At 49.6% G+C, this 13496-nt stretch overlaps 1 protein-coding gene across 1 annotated transcript; it reads right to left on the minus strand.

Annotated features, from left to right (window-relative positions):
• Positions 1-250: 250 nt before the first annotated feature.
• Positions 251-13485, minus strand: TXLNA (taxilin alpha). Its single transcript, XM_044668013.1, has 11 exons — positions 13406-13485; positions 12477-12712; positions 10862-11200; positions 10129-10220; positions 8618-8788; positions 7853-8047; positions 6994-7113; positions 5777-5851; positions 5603-5695; positions 4025-4120; positions 251-3574 (listed from the first exon to the last, which is right to left on the minus strand). The coding sequence occupies exons 2-11, from the start codon at positions 12691-12693 to the stop codon at positions 3287-3289; spliced, it is 1686 nt and encodes a 561-aa protein (XP_044523948.1). The 5' UTR covers positions 12694-12712; positions 13406-13485; the 3' UTR covers positions 251-3286.
• Between the last annotated feature and the right edge of the window lie 11 nt (positions 13486-13496).

Genomic DNA, 13496 nt, shown 5'->3' on the forward strand with positions numbered 1-13496 from the left:
AGCCAACCCTAAACCTCCCATGAACCTCAAGCCGGTTATAGTCATGGAAGTTGGGCCACTGGTTTTCGTCTCAGAATCCTGTGCTAGGTCTGAAGTCCAGCAAGACTTCACGCCAAGGTAGGGCCAGGATGATGCCTGGGCTGTGGACATCTCTGAACATGTTGGTACTTGGCTATAAGATGGGGCTGGAAATCACCCGGCCAGCGGCCCCTGAATCAATCGCTCTATGCCACGAGGAGACGGGGTCAAATTAAGGCAACAGACTATTTAATGTGGTTAAAAATACATCAAAATCATCCCCCGTCTGTTGTGAAAAGGAAAAAGACAGCTGTTAGCATGTAGCTCCCAACACCCATGGGCTCAGGCTGCCTGGAGGGCCCACAGGCAGGAAGCTGTCCCTGTTGCTCTTCCCCCAAAACCCTGTGTACCCTGCTGTGCCATTGGCAAGACTGGGGGAAGCGTCCCGCCCCCACACCAAGCCATTCTAAATCGGTCCCTCACTACAGAAAATGCCCTCCAGTCTGACCCACAGAGAACCAACTCCAGAATGATCATGCTGTGCCTGTAGGCCCAATGGAGAGGCCGCACTGAAGTGAATCCCTGAAACAAAAGCCACCAGCTTCAGGGCTCTCTGGGCCCAGCACAGGGCCTGTCCAGGGGTAAGCCTCCCCTTAAGGTGCCAAGGAGCTGAAGTCTGGGTCAGATCCCTAAGGAAAGCAGCCAACAGCAGGTGTGGGAACTCTGAGATTTGGTCACTAGTGGGAGGAGGGGTCAAGGAGGGAAAGGAGGCTCTAGTGTGGTGGTGGCTGCCGCTGCCACCTGGGAGAAAACTCAGTTCTCACACAATTCTTGAGAAGGGGTTTACTGGGAGTTGAACCAAGGAGTCACAGTCTGGCCAGATGAAGCATCTGGGCTGTCGGGTGTAGCTTCTCAGCAAAGGGCCCCAACATGGAAGGTCGGAGGCTGCTTCTGTAGCCCCAGATCTACAGCAGCTGAGAGGTAGCCAGAGTGAGTTGGGCAATAAGTGCCATCCATGCCCTCCTTATGCAGAGAGAAGCCCAGACTGTGACTACCCAGATGGTACCTTGGAGAGGAAGCTTTGGGCTATCACTCACGGAGGAGAGGGGCAGTTAGAAAGGGCACCTCGGAAGACTGAAAAAGAAAAAAGGGACAGAAAAGAAACGGATCCATCCCTCCGCCCCAGAGGTGGGGAAATGCTTCCCATTTCGGAACACAAGACCAAATGCTGGTTGAAGTCCAGAATGAGTCCCTTCTAGGGGCAACATGCAGCCATTCACACCACGTCCCTCCTCCAGCTCCTGAGGCCCCAATGACCCCTCCAATCCCTTACTTCAGGTCAGGCTAGGAAGACAACAGATAGGAGGCACACAAAGCATGGGCAGGATGACCCTCTGGCCTCTGCCTAGGGCCCCTCTGGGGAAGGATTCAGTCCAGAGCCAAAAGGCAGAAGCAAAGAACGCCGGGGGGAGGGGAAGACTGATGTTGGAGAACATGATTTAGGATTAGCCTGTGACTAGGACTTGACTACATGGGAAAAGGCTGGGGAGAGGGACAGGAGGAAACACCAAGGGGCCAAGGCCCTCTACACCTGCCCTCTTGGTCTACTCTACCCTGCAGTTTTTAAAGCTCCTTTGGTCCCAAGGCAAACTGTCTAGGCTGGAGTGGAGGGTCAAGGCACCCTTATCTTGGGAGCTGGGGCCTGGTTGGTCCTGGGGAACTGCTTCCTACAACAGGTCTGCCTATACCACAGCTGGCACAATCACTAAGTGCCTCAAGAGTGCAGCCCAGTCAAGAATAGACAAAGCCAAGTTCCCTTGTCACCAGGTTCATCAGACGAGACAGCTCTCTGGCATGTTCCTGGGAACTGCCAATTTGGGGAGAAATCTTCTGCCCTTCCCACCTCAGCCAGTGTGGAGACTGACCTGTAGCCAAAGCCCTGAGCCCATTGACTCTGGAAGTCCAGGGAGCCATCCTTAAGAGCAACAAGTCCTATGATTATGATCCTTAACCTCTGCTTAGTTTAGGGAAGGCTCAAGAGTCTACAGGCAAGAGTGGGAATCAAGGTGCTTTGTCAGAGCAATCCCCGGTGGCTGCGGGGCATTCTGAGGAGTCCATGGAAATGGGGTGGTAGCTGGGGTCCTGAAGCTGAATTGCTAAAGTAACAAGAGGCACCCTTTGGGGTCCTACAACCTTTGTAGTGATTCAAGCTCACATCCTGGGCAACGCTAAAGGAAAGAATCAGTCTCTCTCCATGAGGAACATGCATCCACCCCACCCACCAACTCAGCTACAGGACCAAAGCTGAGGCAGAGAAGGGAGGGATTGTAGACAGAAGGTTAAAAAACTGTCCGGAAGCCAGTCTATTGCTAATGGTCCTTCTCCTACCTCATGAATTCCTCAACAATAACACACTCGTGTGCAAAATCGCCCCAAACCCGACAACCCCAAACACCTTCTGAAACAACCCTTTGGATGATCTTTTTTCAAATCCCACTTGTGCTGGACGCAGAGGCAACTGTGAAACATAAGGCTACTGGGATGCAGTCTAGTTTGGGCCCAAATGGAAAGCACAAGAGGCTCCCACTGGGTGGGTCTTTAAATAAATGGGCTTCAAACTCCTGTCCCTGTTGGACTCCCAGAGCAAGAGGGGAAAAGACACTCTCAGGGCTGTTGGGAGAGCTTTGAGCCATGGCAAGCCCAATTCTCTCAACAAAGATACAAGAGTGTGTGTGCACTTGTGTGAGTGTGCACCTGTGTGTGAGTGTGTACTGGGACACCGAGAGAAACTAGGCTGATCTGGGGCTAGGAGTGAGGTGAACCGCAAACTGAGGAGGGGGGAAGGAGGGAGGGAGAAGCCGCCGAATGACCTGCCCTGACTGTCAGCAGTCACAGGCAACAACTCCTGCTAAATCCCTCCAAAGCACAGATTAGTCACATACATCTGTTCACGTGCCCAAGTCCCAGGAAAGCGTGCACTTGTTTTATACATGTGTGCATATAAAAGTATGGGGCTTGGCACACACTTTTATATGCCGTATATGTATAAAAGTCATCTTCAAGAACCTAAATCAGAAAGTGTCAAATGCCTGATGGGTCCCAGCTCTTCCCTATATCCAGCCCCTAAACTGAGGTGGGGCCACAGCAGCTGGGCCTGTAACATTCACTAGCCCACTCCTGTCATCCCTGGTCTTCCTTCCACCAAGGTCTCTCTAGTCAGCAGAAGGGGTGGCTGCATCAGTCTCCATCTGGCCCGGAATACCTGTGCTCAGAGTTCATGGCCCTGGGAGGCAGCATCTGTGTGACACAGGGCTTGGGGGACCTGGTTAACAGGGCCTTCAGGGGTCAGGCCCTCAGCCAGAGGCTCTGCACTGCTGCCCCTCTCTGTGCCTTTGGGGGATTCTGGAGTGTCTGCCTCGACAGGTGGGGGATGAGCACTCAGGTCCTGCACCTTCTTGTTCAGGTCATTGCGTTCACTTTGTAGGGCCCGGCAAAGCTTCTCAAGCCGCTGGATCTTTACCTGCAGGCCATCTAGTTCTTTGTCTCGAAGAGTTTTCTGAAAGAAAAAGGTGCCTTTATTGAACTAAGCAAGAGAGGAGCCCAAGCCCCATGTACTTGAGGGAGGCAGGGGAGGCTTGAATTGCAAAGCTCATTGGCCTCCACACCCTGCAGGTACAGATATCCAGAAAAAATTCAGGTCCAGCAACCTCAAGCAGGTCAGGAATGAGGTGACAGACATCCCCCATCACACATTTCACACCATATCCTTTGAAGCTCCCTAATATTTCTCACTCTTTTGTTTTCTTCCCCACTCTTCACACACTTTGTTTACTGCCCTGAGAACTATTTCCCCACTGAAGTATTTTTTCTCTCTCCTCAATCTCTAAGGCAAGAACAGAGAGAAGCACCAGGAGCCAGAGTCCCAGCCCAAGAGAAGGGAGTCATCCCCTACATAGATAGAGCCCACCTGAGCTCTCCCACAGGAACAATCAATCACTGCACATACCTCCTCAGCCATCTCAAGCAATGCTTTATTGCTGCTCTCCCATCGGGATCTGTACATGGTTGTCTCTTTCTCCAGTTTCTTGATCTTTTTGGTCATCTGTCATTTGAGTAATAAAAGGAAACCAGGGAAGTTAGAGGGGGGTCTACTTGTACTTCCTCCAAAGGACTCAGGGGATCTACAAGGGACAGTGGGACCATATGGGGTTCAGGTCAATGCCCCAACACCAAGAAGGGTGCAAGGCTGGTTAGTTCTTAACCATAGGCTTTCCCATAGCTATACAACTACTGCCAGTGATGATAACAAAAAATCTTGAGTCTTTCCCAAAAGTAGTCCAAAGTCCTTTATCCACAAAACCTCTACCTAACTGGGAAGAATTGGATAATTATCTGCTCTAATAACAACTAAAAAAGGGCAGGCTGGGACTCAGAAAATGACCCTCACTGGGGATGTGGCAAAACTGGGACATTAATGCACTGCTGGTGGAGTTGTGAATTGATTCGACCATTCTGGGTGGCAATTTGGAACTATGCCCAAAGGGCTTTAAAAGATTGTCTGCCCTTTGACCCAGCCATACCACTGCTGGATTTGTACCCCAGATATCATAGGGAAAAAGACTTGTACAAAAATATTTATAGCTGTGCTATTTGTGGCAGCAAAAAAACTGGAAAACAAGGGTATGCCCTTCAATTGGGGAATGGCTGAATAAATTGGTATCTGCTGGTGATGGAATACTATTGTGCTCAAAGGAATAATAAACTGGAGGAATTCCATGTGAACTAGAACGACCTTCAGGAACTGATGCAGAGTGAAAGGAGCAGAACCAGGAGAACATTGTACATAGAGACTGATACTTTGTGGTAAAATCGAATGTAATGGATTTCTGTACTAGCAGCAACACAATGACCCAGGACAATTCTGAGGGATTTATGGAAAAGATGCTACCCACATTCAGAGGAAGAACTACAGGAGTGGAAACACAGAAGAAAAACAACTGCTTGAACACATGGGTTGATGCAGAAATGATTTGGGAAGTAAACTCTAAATGACCACTCTAGTACAATTATCAGTAATATGGAAATAGGTCTTGATAGATGATACATGAAGAAACCAGTGGAAATGTAAGTCAGCTACGGGGAGGGGGGGGGGTGGAGGGTGTAAGAACATGAATCATGTAACCACAGAAAAAATCCTCCTAAAATAAATAAACGAAATTTTACCACCACCACCCCCCAAATGACCCTCACTAAAATGGAGTCACCAAATTGGCCCTAGGCCCAGAAGAAAACACCATCTCACATATTTATGATGTTTCAAGGTTTACAAAGTTCTTTTCCTACAAAAGCCCTGTGAGAGGTGGGCCAAGTATTGATGTTTCCACATTATAGATGAATGAGAGACACAGAGAAAAGTAAAGAGACTTGCCTAAGGTGACACAATTAATTAGTACCTAAAAGTCAAAGATGGGATGTGAAGAAAGAGCTGAACCTGAGTTCCATGGGGTGACCCTTCCCAGATTTGAATAGTCAAGAACATTTTTGAGCCTGCCTCAGCAGCCCCAGGCTGGCCCAGTGATGTTACCTTTTCCATTTCCTGCTTAAATGTTGTGAACACCTCACTGCTCTTAGACAGTGTGTTCTGAAACTCCTCAAACTTCTCTGTGTACAACGCGAGCTGTGAAGGCAAGAGTCCAGGCTTCAGTCTTACTGCTGCCACTGCTACCACCTCCCTTCCACCTTGCTGAGAAAGTCTTACCTGCTGCTTCAGGTGGGCCTCTTGCTGCTTCATCAGCTCGCACACTCGCTGGGATTCCACAGCTTCTTTCAGCAGCTGTTTCAAAGACAAGTAGGAGAGTCCCCTCACCTCCAGTCAGTGTCTCAGAAAGAAGGCAGCACAGATCAGAACTCTACTGCCATCAGAGGGACAATGGTTCTCTTAAGACTGTGTACAGTATGCATCTTAGCCAAGGTCTCAAAGAGACACCACCAGCCTCTTTGCCTAACCTTACTCCAGTATCCAGATACTCCAGTATCACTCCAAACAAACTATAAATGCCATCATCTGACTTTTCCTACTCCCACATCAATGTAGCCACCAAGTTCTACTACTTTCCCTCCCCAAAGGATCTGTCAACTCCTTTCCATCCTCGAGGCTCTTTCTTTGACTAGGCCTTTATTACATCACCCCCTAGAAACAGGAATAGCTTTCCAACGCATCAACCATCAATAGCTCCTCACTGCTTAATTTCTATACCATTCTGTCTGGGATTCAAAGCCCTCCATAATCTGGTTCCAACACAGCTCCCTGGCAATCCTTAATGGATCCTATCTGTTAACAAAATGAGAGCTGCTCAAGACTTGGGCCATGTTCAAAGCTTTCCTTCATGTTGGATAATTTCATTAGCCACTCACATCCAGGGCAATCCCACGCTAGTAAGTTAACTACTCTCCCTGGGTCTGTGTCCTCAATTATAGGTTGAGGATATGGGAGCAGATGATGTCTAGCTCTAAATTCTATGACCTTTGACAGCTGAATTCAAGCTCAGTGTTTACAAAATCAAAGCTGGAGAAGACCTTGGAATTCACCCAGCTCAACCCCTAAATTTTACAGATAAGGAAACTATGATTCAGAGAAGGTCATCAGTAGAGTCCAAGCTTGCACCACCTTTAGACTCCAAGCCCAGTGTCCTGTCCATTGCCAGGTCACACACACAGCATTCCTGACTGGTCTCCCAATCCCCTCTATATGAGGGCTGGGCCCTCTAGCCTGAGATATGGACAGAGATCAGGTCCTATTTATCCATTTCCAACAAATCCTTAATCTAGGTTTGGTGAACCAATGTTCACATCAATGTTCCTTATCTACAAATATGACCAAAGGCTAATGAAATGAACATCTCCAGCCCACTGTCTGCCCTGAATGAGTCCCTGCTGGTGAGCCTCTCTGTCTGGGGTTCTCTGGGGGACACTTACAAAATCTTTCTCTCGCTGGTGCCTCTCCTCTGCCTCCTTCAGCATCTCCTGGGCCTGCAGGAGCTTGGCATCCACCAACTGTTGCTGCAGATCCTTGTGTTTGAAGACCTTGTCAATGTGCTGCCAAGGGAAGCCCAGGTCATGGGGGGTGAGGGCCTGGCCACTGCTAGTCAGAGCCAGCACCAAATGGGATGCTGTGTGCCATACAGAAGACAAGCCCTGCCCAGTCCTGGAGCAAAGGGAGGTTTGTGACTGCCTTGTGAATCACTCAGGGCATGACGTGACACCCATTTCCACTTCATCCCCAGCCCCTTCACAAGGTAGTGTGGGCTCCAAGTGTTTCAGGATTGAAGAACCCTAAACTCAAAGCCAGAAGACCTACTGCTATTGTCTGGCTTAAGTAGAGCAAGCTGCCTAAACCCCTCCAAGCTTGGGGAAAACAATGCTCCCCTTTCCCAGGGGAAGAGTGAGGCACCTCTGGGCTATTTCCAACATGCCACCGCTAGTCTAACTGTTAGGAGTCCTGGGTGGGGAGGCTGCCACACCCAGGAACAGCAACACACGTGTCATCCCGCCCCACATGATTCAGGCTGGAGAGGAGTCCAAGAGGTCCTCAGCCAGCCTCTCTGCAGAAGATGAACCTGAGGCCTGAGAAGGGAATGCCACCCCCACTTCAAGTGACCAGGCTGCTGGAAGCTAGGAAGGGTAGCCTGGCACCCTTGGCAGTCATCCCAGGAACACAGTGTTGAGCAGCCCAGCCAATACTCTTCATGCCCCTCGTTTCCCAGGGCCTTGACCCACTTTGAACAGAGGGGCTTTCCTGCAAGTGGCACTCAGGCCCCTGTCCCAGCAGCCATACCTCCTCCCGCAGCTCATACTGCTCAATGAGCTTCTTTAGCCGCTCTGCTAGTTCCATGTTCTCCTGGCGAAGCTTTGAGTTACGTTCATTGTGCTGCTCCATCTGTAGTTGGATGTCATTTAGGGTCACCTGGAAGTGGGAAGTCACCTCCTTCCTCTTTTCCTCCTCCTCTCTTGCTCGCTGGACACCTTCTTCCTACAGAGCAGGGGGAAGGACATGGGTAAGGAGTCCACCAGCCATGGGCTAAGAGGTTATGGCAGATGCTGCAGGAAGGGCCCTTTCAGGCTACTTGTGGAGAGAGGGCCTAGTGTGTCTCGGGACCTCTTAAACTCCTTCCTTTTCCCCAAAAGGTTCCCCTCAACCCTTCTCCTAGCAGAAGGTAACAGAGAAGCAGCAGGAGGCCCAGCAGTGATTTATGAACAACAGTTGGCTAAATGGTAAGAAGCTGAAACCAAAAGGCTGAGAGGTCACCCCAGATTCTGAGCTAGAAAGGCCCAAACCAACCTAGACTTGTAAAGGAATTGCTAAGTACTGACAAGTACACAATCTAGCTTTCATTTGTCCTCCATAGGGAGAATGCACCTCTATTTCTGGACAGCTCTAATGATGGCCAAGTTCTAATAATAAACCTCAATCTGCCTCTCTGCAACCTTTGCCCATTTCTTCTAGTTTGGTCCTTTGGTGCCTAAATTCTTCCTTGACCATGGGGCTGGTCATGCCACAGGCAACTGGATGAGCAGCGGGGGTACTACAAGCTGGGGTCACCTTCAGGGTTCGGTTGTGTCTCTGCAGCTCCCGACACAAGCTCTCCAGCTTGCTGCGGGCCAGAACGGCCCGACTATGTTCGCTCCGCAGGTGGTCTTTCTCCTGCACCAGTTGGCTCTGTTTCTTCTGTAGGACTTTCATCTGTTTCTGGGAATTACGGTGTTCTTCCAGCTATAAGAAACAAGTGGGAACAGGTGATGGAAAGGGGAGGATGCTATATGGTACTTGCCAGGTGAAGACACAGACATCTCTTGTGGACAAAGCTATTCCTTTAGGGAGACTGGCCTGCCTGTCCTTGGTCTTCCAAAGCCCATCTGGGGTCAATGCAGCAACACGGTCATCTTTTAATTGTTCTCTCCTCTTGCCTAATCCAATCTCTCCATTTCCTGCCTTTCTCTTACTCATTCTGACACTTACAAGTTGGGGGATATTGGGCAAGTAACTGAACTTCTTGGAACATCTGTTTGTCATCTGTGAAATGAGGCTAACATTTACAAACTATCTGCCTTACAGGGCTGTTGGGAGGAAGAGTACTTACAACCCTGAATAACAGGACTAGCATTTCACTAACACCAATAACTACATTGCCTCATATACTTATTACAACACTGTCATGTACCCCATTAGCTGTAGGGCATGGGCAGGGCATGGGATATCGCTTCTGTCCTGTAAATGAGGAGGCATATGCCCAAGGCAAAAGAGCAAGAGGCAGAGGCAAAGCCTGGCCTCCCACTCCAAGAGGCTATCCAACCACCTCCTATAGCCAAGGTTAGAGGAACAGCAAATAGCCCAGAGCCTCCCTTGATATCTCTAGTTTCCTCCATAACAAAGTAGCCACAGGACCTGAGGATGGACATTTCATGTATTCAAAGTTCCAGGTCGTGTTCTGAGAAAGAACAATGTGTCAAGGTCATGAAAGCCAGGCTCTTCTTGGCTGTGTGACCTTCGCTGTCCTACTTAACCATCTCTGAGCTGGCTTCCTCAGCTCTAAAATGAGGCCAACAATCCTGATAAGCACCTACCCCACAGGGTGACTGTCAAGCTCTGGTAGAGTTCTTGGACAAATGTCCTAGCCAAGTTGAACGATAAGTTTGAGATGGGGGAGGGGCAAGAGCAGGGGGCATTTTCCCCCTTTCCCCATCATTTTTGATGCAACATCATCCGTGTTGGAGGCACATTAGCTACTTTCAGTAATCATGGCCAGGCATGAATGAGTTCACAGCCCCAAAGAAGGGAAATAACTCCTGAACAGAGGCTCTCATTCTGTGGCCAATTCTTCTATGAACCTTGCAAATGCTCTCCTTTCTCTCAGAACCCTTGGGAACACAGCTAGGGGTACTCCTCTCTTCCCTGATTCCATATTCTTCATCAAAGAACCAAAGAGGAATTAAAAGAGACCTTTTCGCCCTGTCCCCTGGCTGGGATGTATTATTACTCTCAGGGTCAGGCCTATGCCAACCTTGAGGTCACCCAGATTCCACAGGAAGAAGGGAGGAGGGTCCAGAACTGACCAGCTCAGCATATTTCTTGCATAGCGCAGCCAACTTTTCCTCTGGGGTGCTAAGGGTGTTCAGTGTCTGCATCAGCAAAGTGATCTCCTTCCCTGGAAAAAATAGGGATACAGAGTGAGTCTTCTTCATATATGCCTCCAGGCCACAGAGGGCCCAAAGGATGACTTTCAGCTTAAAACCCCAACTCTCCTGACTGCCCAACCCTCAATTCAGACCAAAGGTTCTGCTATATAAATGGAGGAGGGAGTGGTATGGGCATGCAAGCCTCAGCCCTTCTTCCTCTACCCAGGTGAGAAGCTGAGGGAGTTCTCCTCAGAGACCTAGCACATTCCTGGCAAATTCAGGGTTTCTTTTCCAAATGCTTTACTAGTAACTATAGATTATTCCTCTTTAAGCAGAAAACAAATGGCAGATGAGGAAGATATAGACAAAGAGAAATCCTGCATCTCAAAATCTGTACTGCCTGAAACTACTATTACTCAGAGCTCCAGATCAGGCAGGCCATAAGTAATATTTGCTCTAAATTTTCTACCCAACAGGTATTTGATGTTCTGCATGCAAGTTTGGTGCTTGAGAAACAAAGATGCAAAGGTTCAAATTCTCTGCCTACAAGGAGCTTACAATATAAGTGGGGAGAGGGAGGAAGAGGTACAACAGCCCCACAGATTAGAATGATACCCAGGATATGATAAAACCTTGAAACTCAACATATTTGGATGTCCACCTTTCTTACCTAGGCCTTTGGCCTTCTTCTTTTCCTGGACCCGCTTCTGGTCTCGGTCCCCACTCTCATCATTTGCCCGGATCTCTTCGACACCTGGCTCTCCCTTGGTAATTTCCTTCACTCCATTGACTTCAGGGGTCCCTGGTTCTGGTTCTCCATTCCGTGCAGAATAATTCCGGCTCTTCTCGACCTCATCTGGCTCTGTGTGTTCACTCTGGCCCCCATCATCCCCCGGACCCTCCTGACTGCTGTCCACACAGTAGGTATTCAATATGTCTTCCAGCTGCCGGCTCAGCTCCTCAGATACATCACAAACAGGGCCAGACTGAGAATTCTTGGTTTGTCCCCCTGTAACAGAAAGCCAGGGAACAAAATGAAACTACTAGCTCCATTTAAGGCTTGCAAAACCATTTCCTTATAATAGCCCTATGAAGTATGTGTCATAATTAGGATTTTCCTGTGTTTTTATAAAAGAAACTGCTGAAGTTGAGAGCAGTTGGGCTTAGTGATTATTATACAACTAGGAACTGCCTCAGATTCCAAACACAACCTTCTCTGTTGTCCTCTAAACTGTCTATCTATCTAGCTTAATGAACGAAGTTCCCAAGGATTTCTAAAATCTGACCTCTATTTTGGCTATTTGCTCACATGTTCTCCCAAACAAGCATAAAAGCAACAGGTAAACTTCTTAAGGTAATGGCTCTAGTTGTTGGAAGAATTCTGCTCCACCTGCTAGCCCACAATGCCATATCTAGGCATTAATCCTCTTAGTCTAGGCTTCCCTTTAAGGATAATAGCAAGTCAGTGTGTAGAGAAGAGGAAATACAGATCAATGGGAAGTATTGTAGTCAGTCAGTCAGTCAATAAACATTTATTGTGCCAGGTCCTGTGCTAAGTGCTTGGGGGGGAGGGGGGGGAGGCCAAAACAGGATGAAGACAGACTCTACTCTCAAGGAACTCCAACATGTTTATCCCTAACAACAGTGTGACTATGAGCAAATCACAACCTCTTTTAGTTGATTTCCTTATCCACAAAATAACTCATATATATAGAGTTTATGGCCAATAAAATGAGGAAAATAACCCTCTACTACCTTACCCACAGAAATGTTGTGAGGAGGAAGCTTATAAGCCCTAAATACCTTGGCAATGGGAATGGGAGTTATCTTCAGCACTATCAATTCCTTTTGTTCCACTGCTTTCCAGGGGCTGTGGCCAAAAGCTCCCCTACAGTTGTCTTCGGACCTACACCACCCCCAACCCTCCCCTTCTCAGTATCAATTCTAAGACAGAAGAATGGCAAAAGCTAGGTATGGGTTTGTGACTTGGCCGGGGTTGCACAGCTAGGAAGTTTGAGGTCATATTTGATCCCAGATCCTCCTGCCCCCAGGTCTGGTGCTCTACCCATTGTGCATTTAGCTGCCCCTCTCAGTCTTTTGTTTTCCCTTAAAAAACAAAACAGAAAAAAACCTAACCTTCTGTCTTAGAAATGATAGCCTTCTAAGGCATAAGAGCAGCAAGGGTTAGACAAATGGGGTTAAGTGACTTGCCCAAGGGCACCCCCCATACAGACTTAACTTTCAACCTGTGACCCTGACAAGTAGGCAGCCCTCTGAACACATACCCTCATTCTTTTCTTGGACCTGGCCAGCCCGGACTTCTGCATTTCCTTCTTCTTTGGGAGCAGGGTTCCCAGATGCACACTGGTTCCTCTCTTCCTGGTCATTCTCAGGCCTCGAAGTCTGGGATAAATCGGCTTCCTGAGGCCCCGATCGGGATTTTGCTTTGGAAGGGCTGGCTGGCAGCTTCGAAGCACCACCCTCTTTGTCCCGGTTCTTCATGGTGGATTTGGATGCCAACCTTTCAAAAAGAACCCCCACACCCCTCTCCGTTTAGGGCCCTGGGCTCTTTGTAGCTCTGGGGCGAGTTTTGATGCCTTGTCGACACCAAGGAGCCCCTAGACCAGCTCTAAACTTTTAAACCAAACTTTGCTCAGGCCCCTGACTCACTTCGGGGGACTCATCTGCTGTTTCTCCGGCAATTTGGCCCCTCCCCTCAAGGCTGATTTTCCCCCAAACCGAGCCTGGCTGGGGGAGGAGGCGGCCACAATGACGTAGCCCCCCAGGCCCTCTCTATCGTCAGCCGCCGTTCTGCTCCCAGACTTTCCTGGGCACCGCAGGGCAAACGTGTCTAGGAGAGCAGGCTGGTTGAAAGGATGGTGAGGTGTCCCGCCGCCCTGCTGGCTGGGCCTAACTACCCAGGAGACCAGCCCGGCTCCGCTGCAAGGAACTGCTTCTTCCCTCGCCCTGGCACGTAGTCCAGGAACGCACAGTCCCCGCCTTTCGGGGCGGCCGGGGGAGGGGCGCCACTCTAAGAGACCCCAGCCCCACGTTCCACGTGGGCTCCGCCCCGCGCGGCCTCGCGTCCCTCGGGAGGCGCCCGCGCAAGCGCGCTAGCGCCCTCATTCACGGCTCCCCCTCCCCCAGTCCAGGCCCGACCTCTCCCCCTTTCTCCCCCACGCCCCCACCCCCGCCGCGTCCACGCGCTCCGTACCGCGCGCTCCTCCCGGGATGCGATCGTGTCCTGTCTTCGCTCTCCTCTCCCACAGCCACCTCAGTCGATCTCTCGCCTTCCTCTGCCGCCG

Source organism: Gracilinanus agilis, chromosome 3, assembly GCF_016433145.1.
Source record: "Gracilinanus agilis isolate LMUSP501 chromosome 3, AgileGrace, whole genome shotgun sequence".
Classification (NCBI taxonomy): domain Eukaryota; kingdom Metazoa; phylum Chordata; class Mammalia; order Didelphimorphia; family Didelphidae; genus Gracilinanus; species Gracilinanus agilis.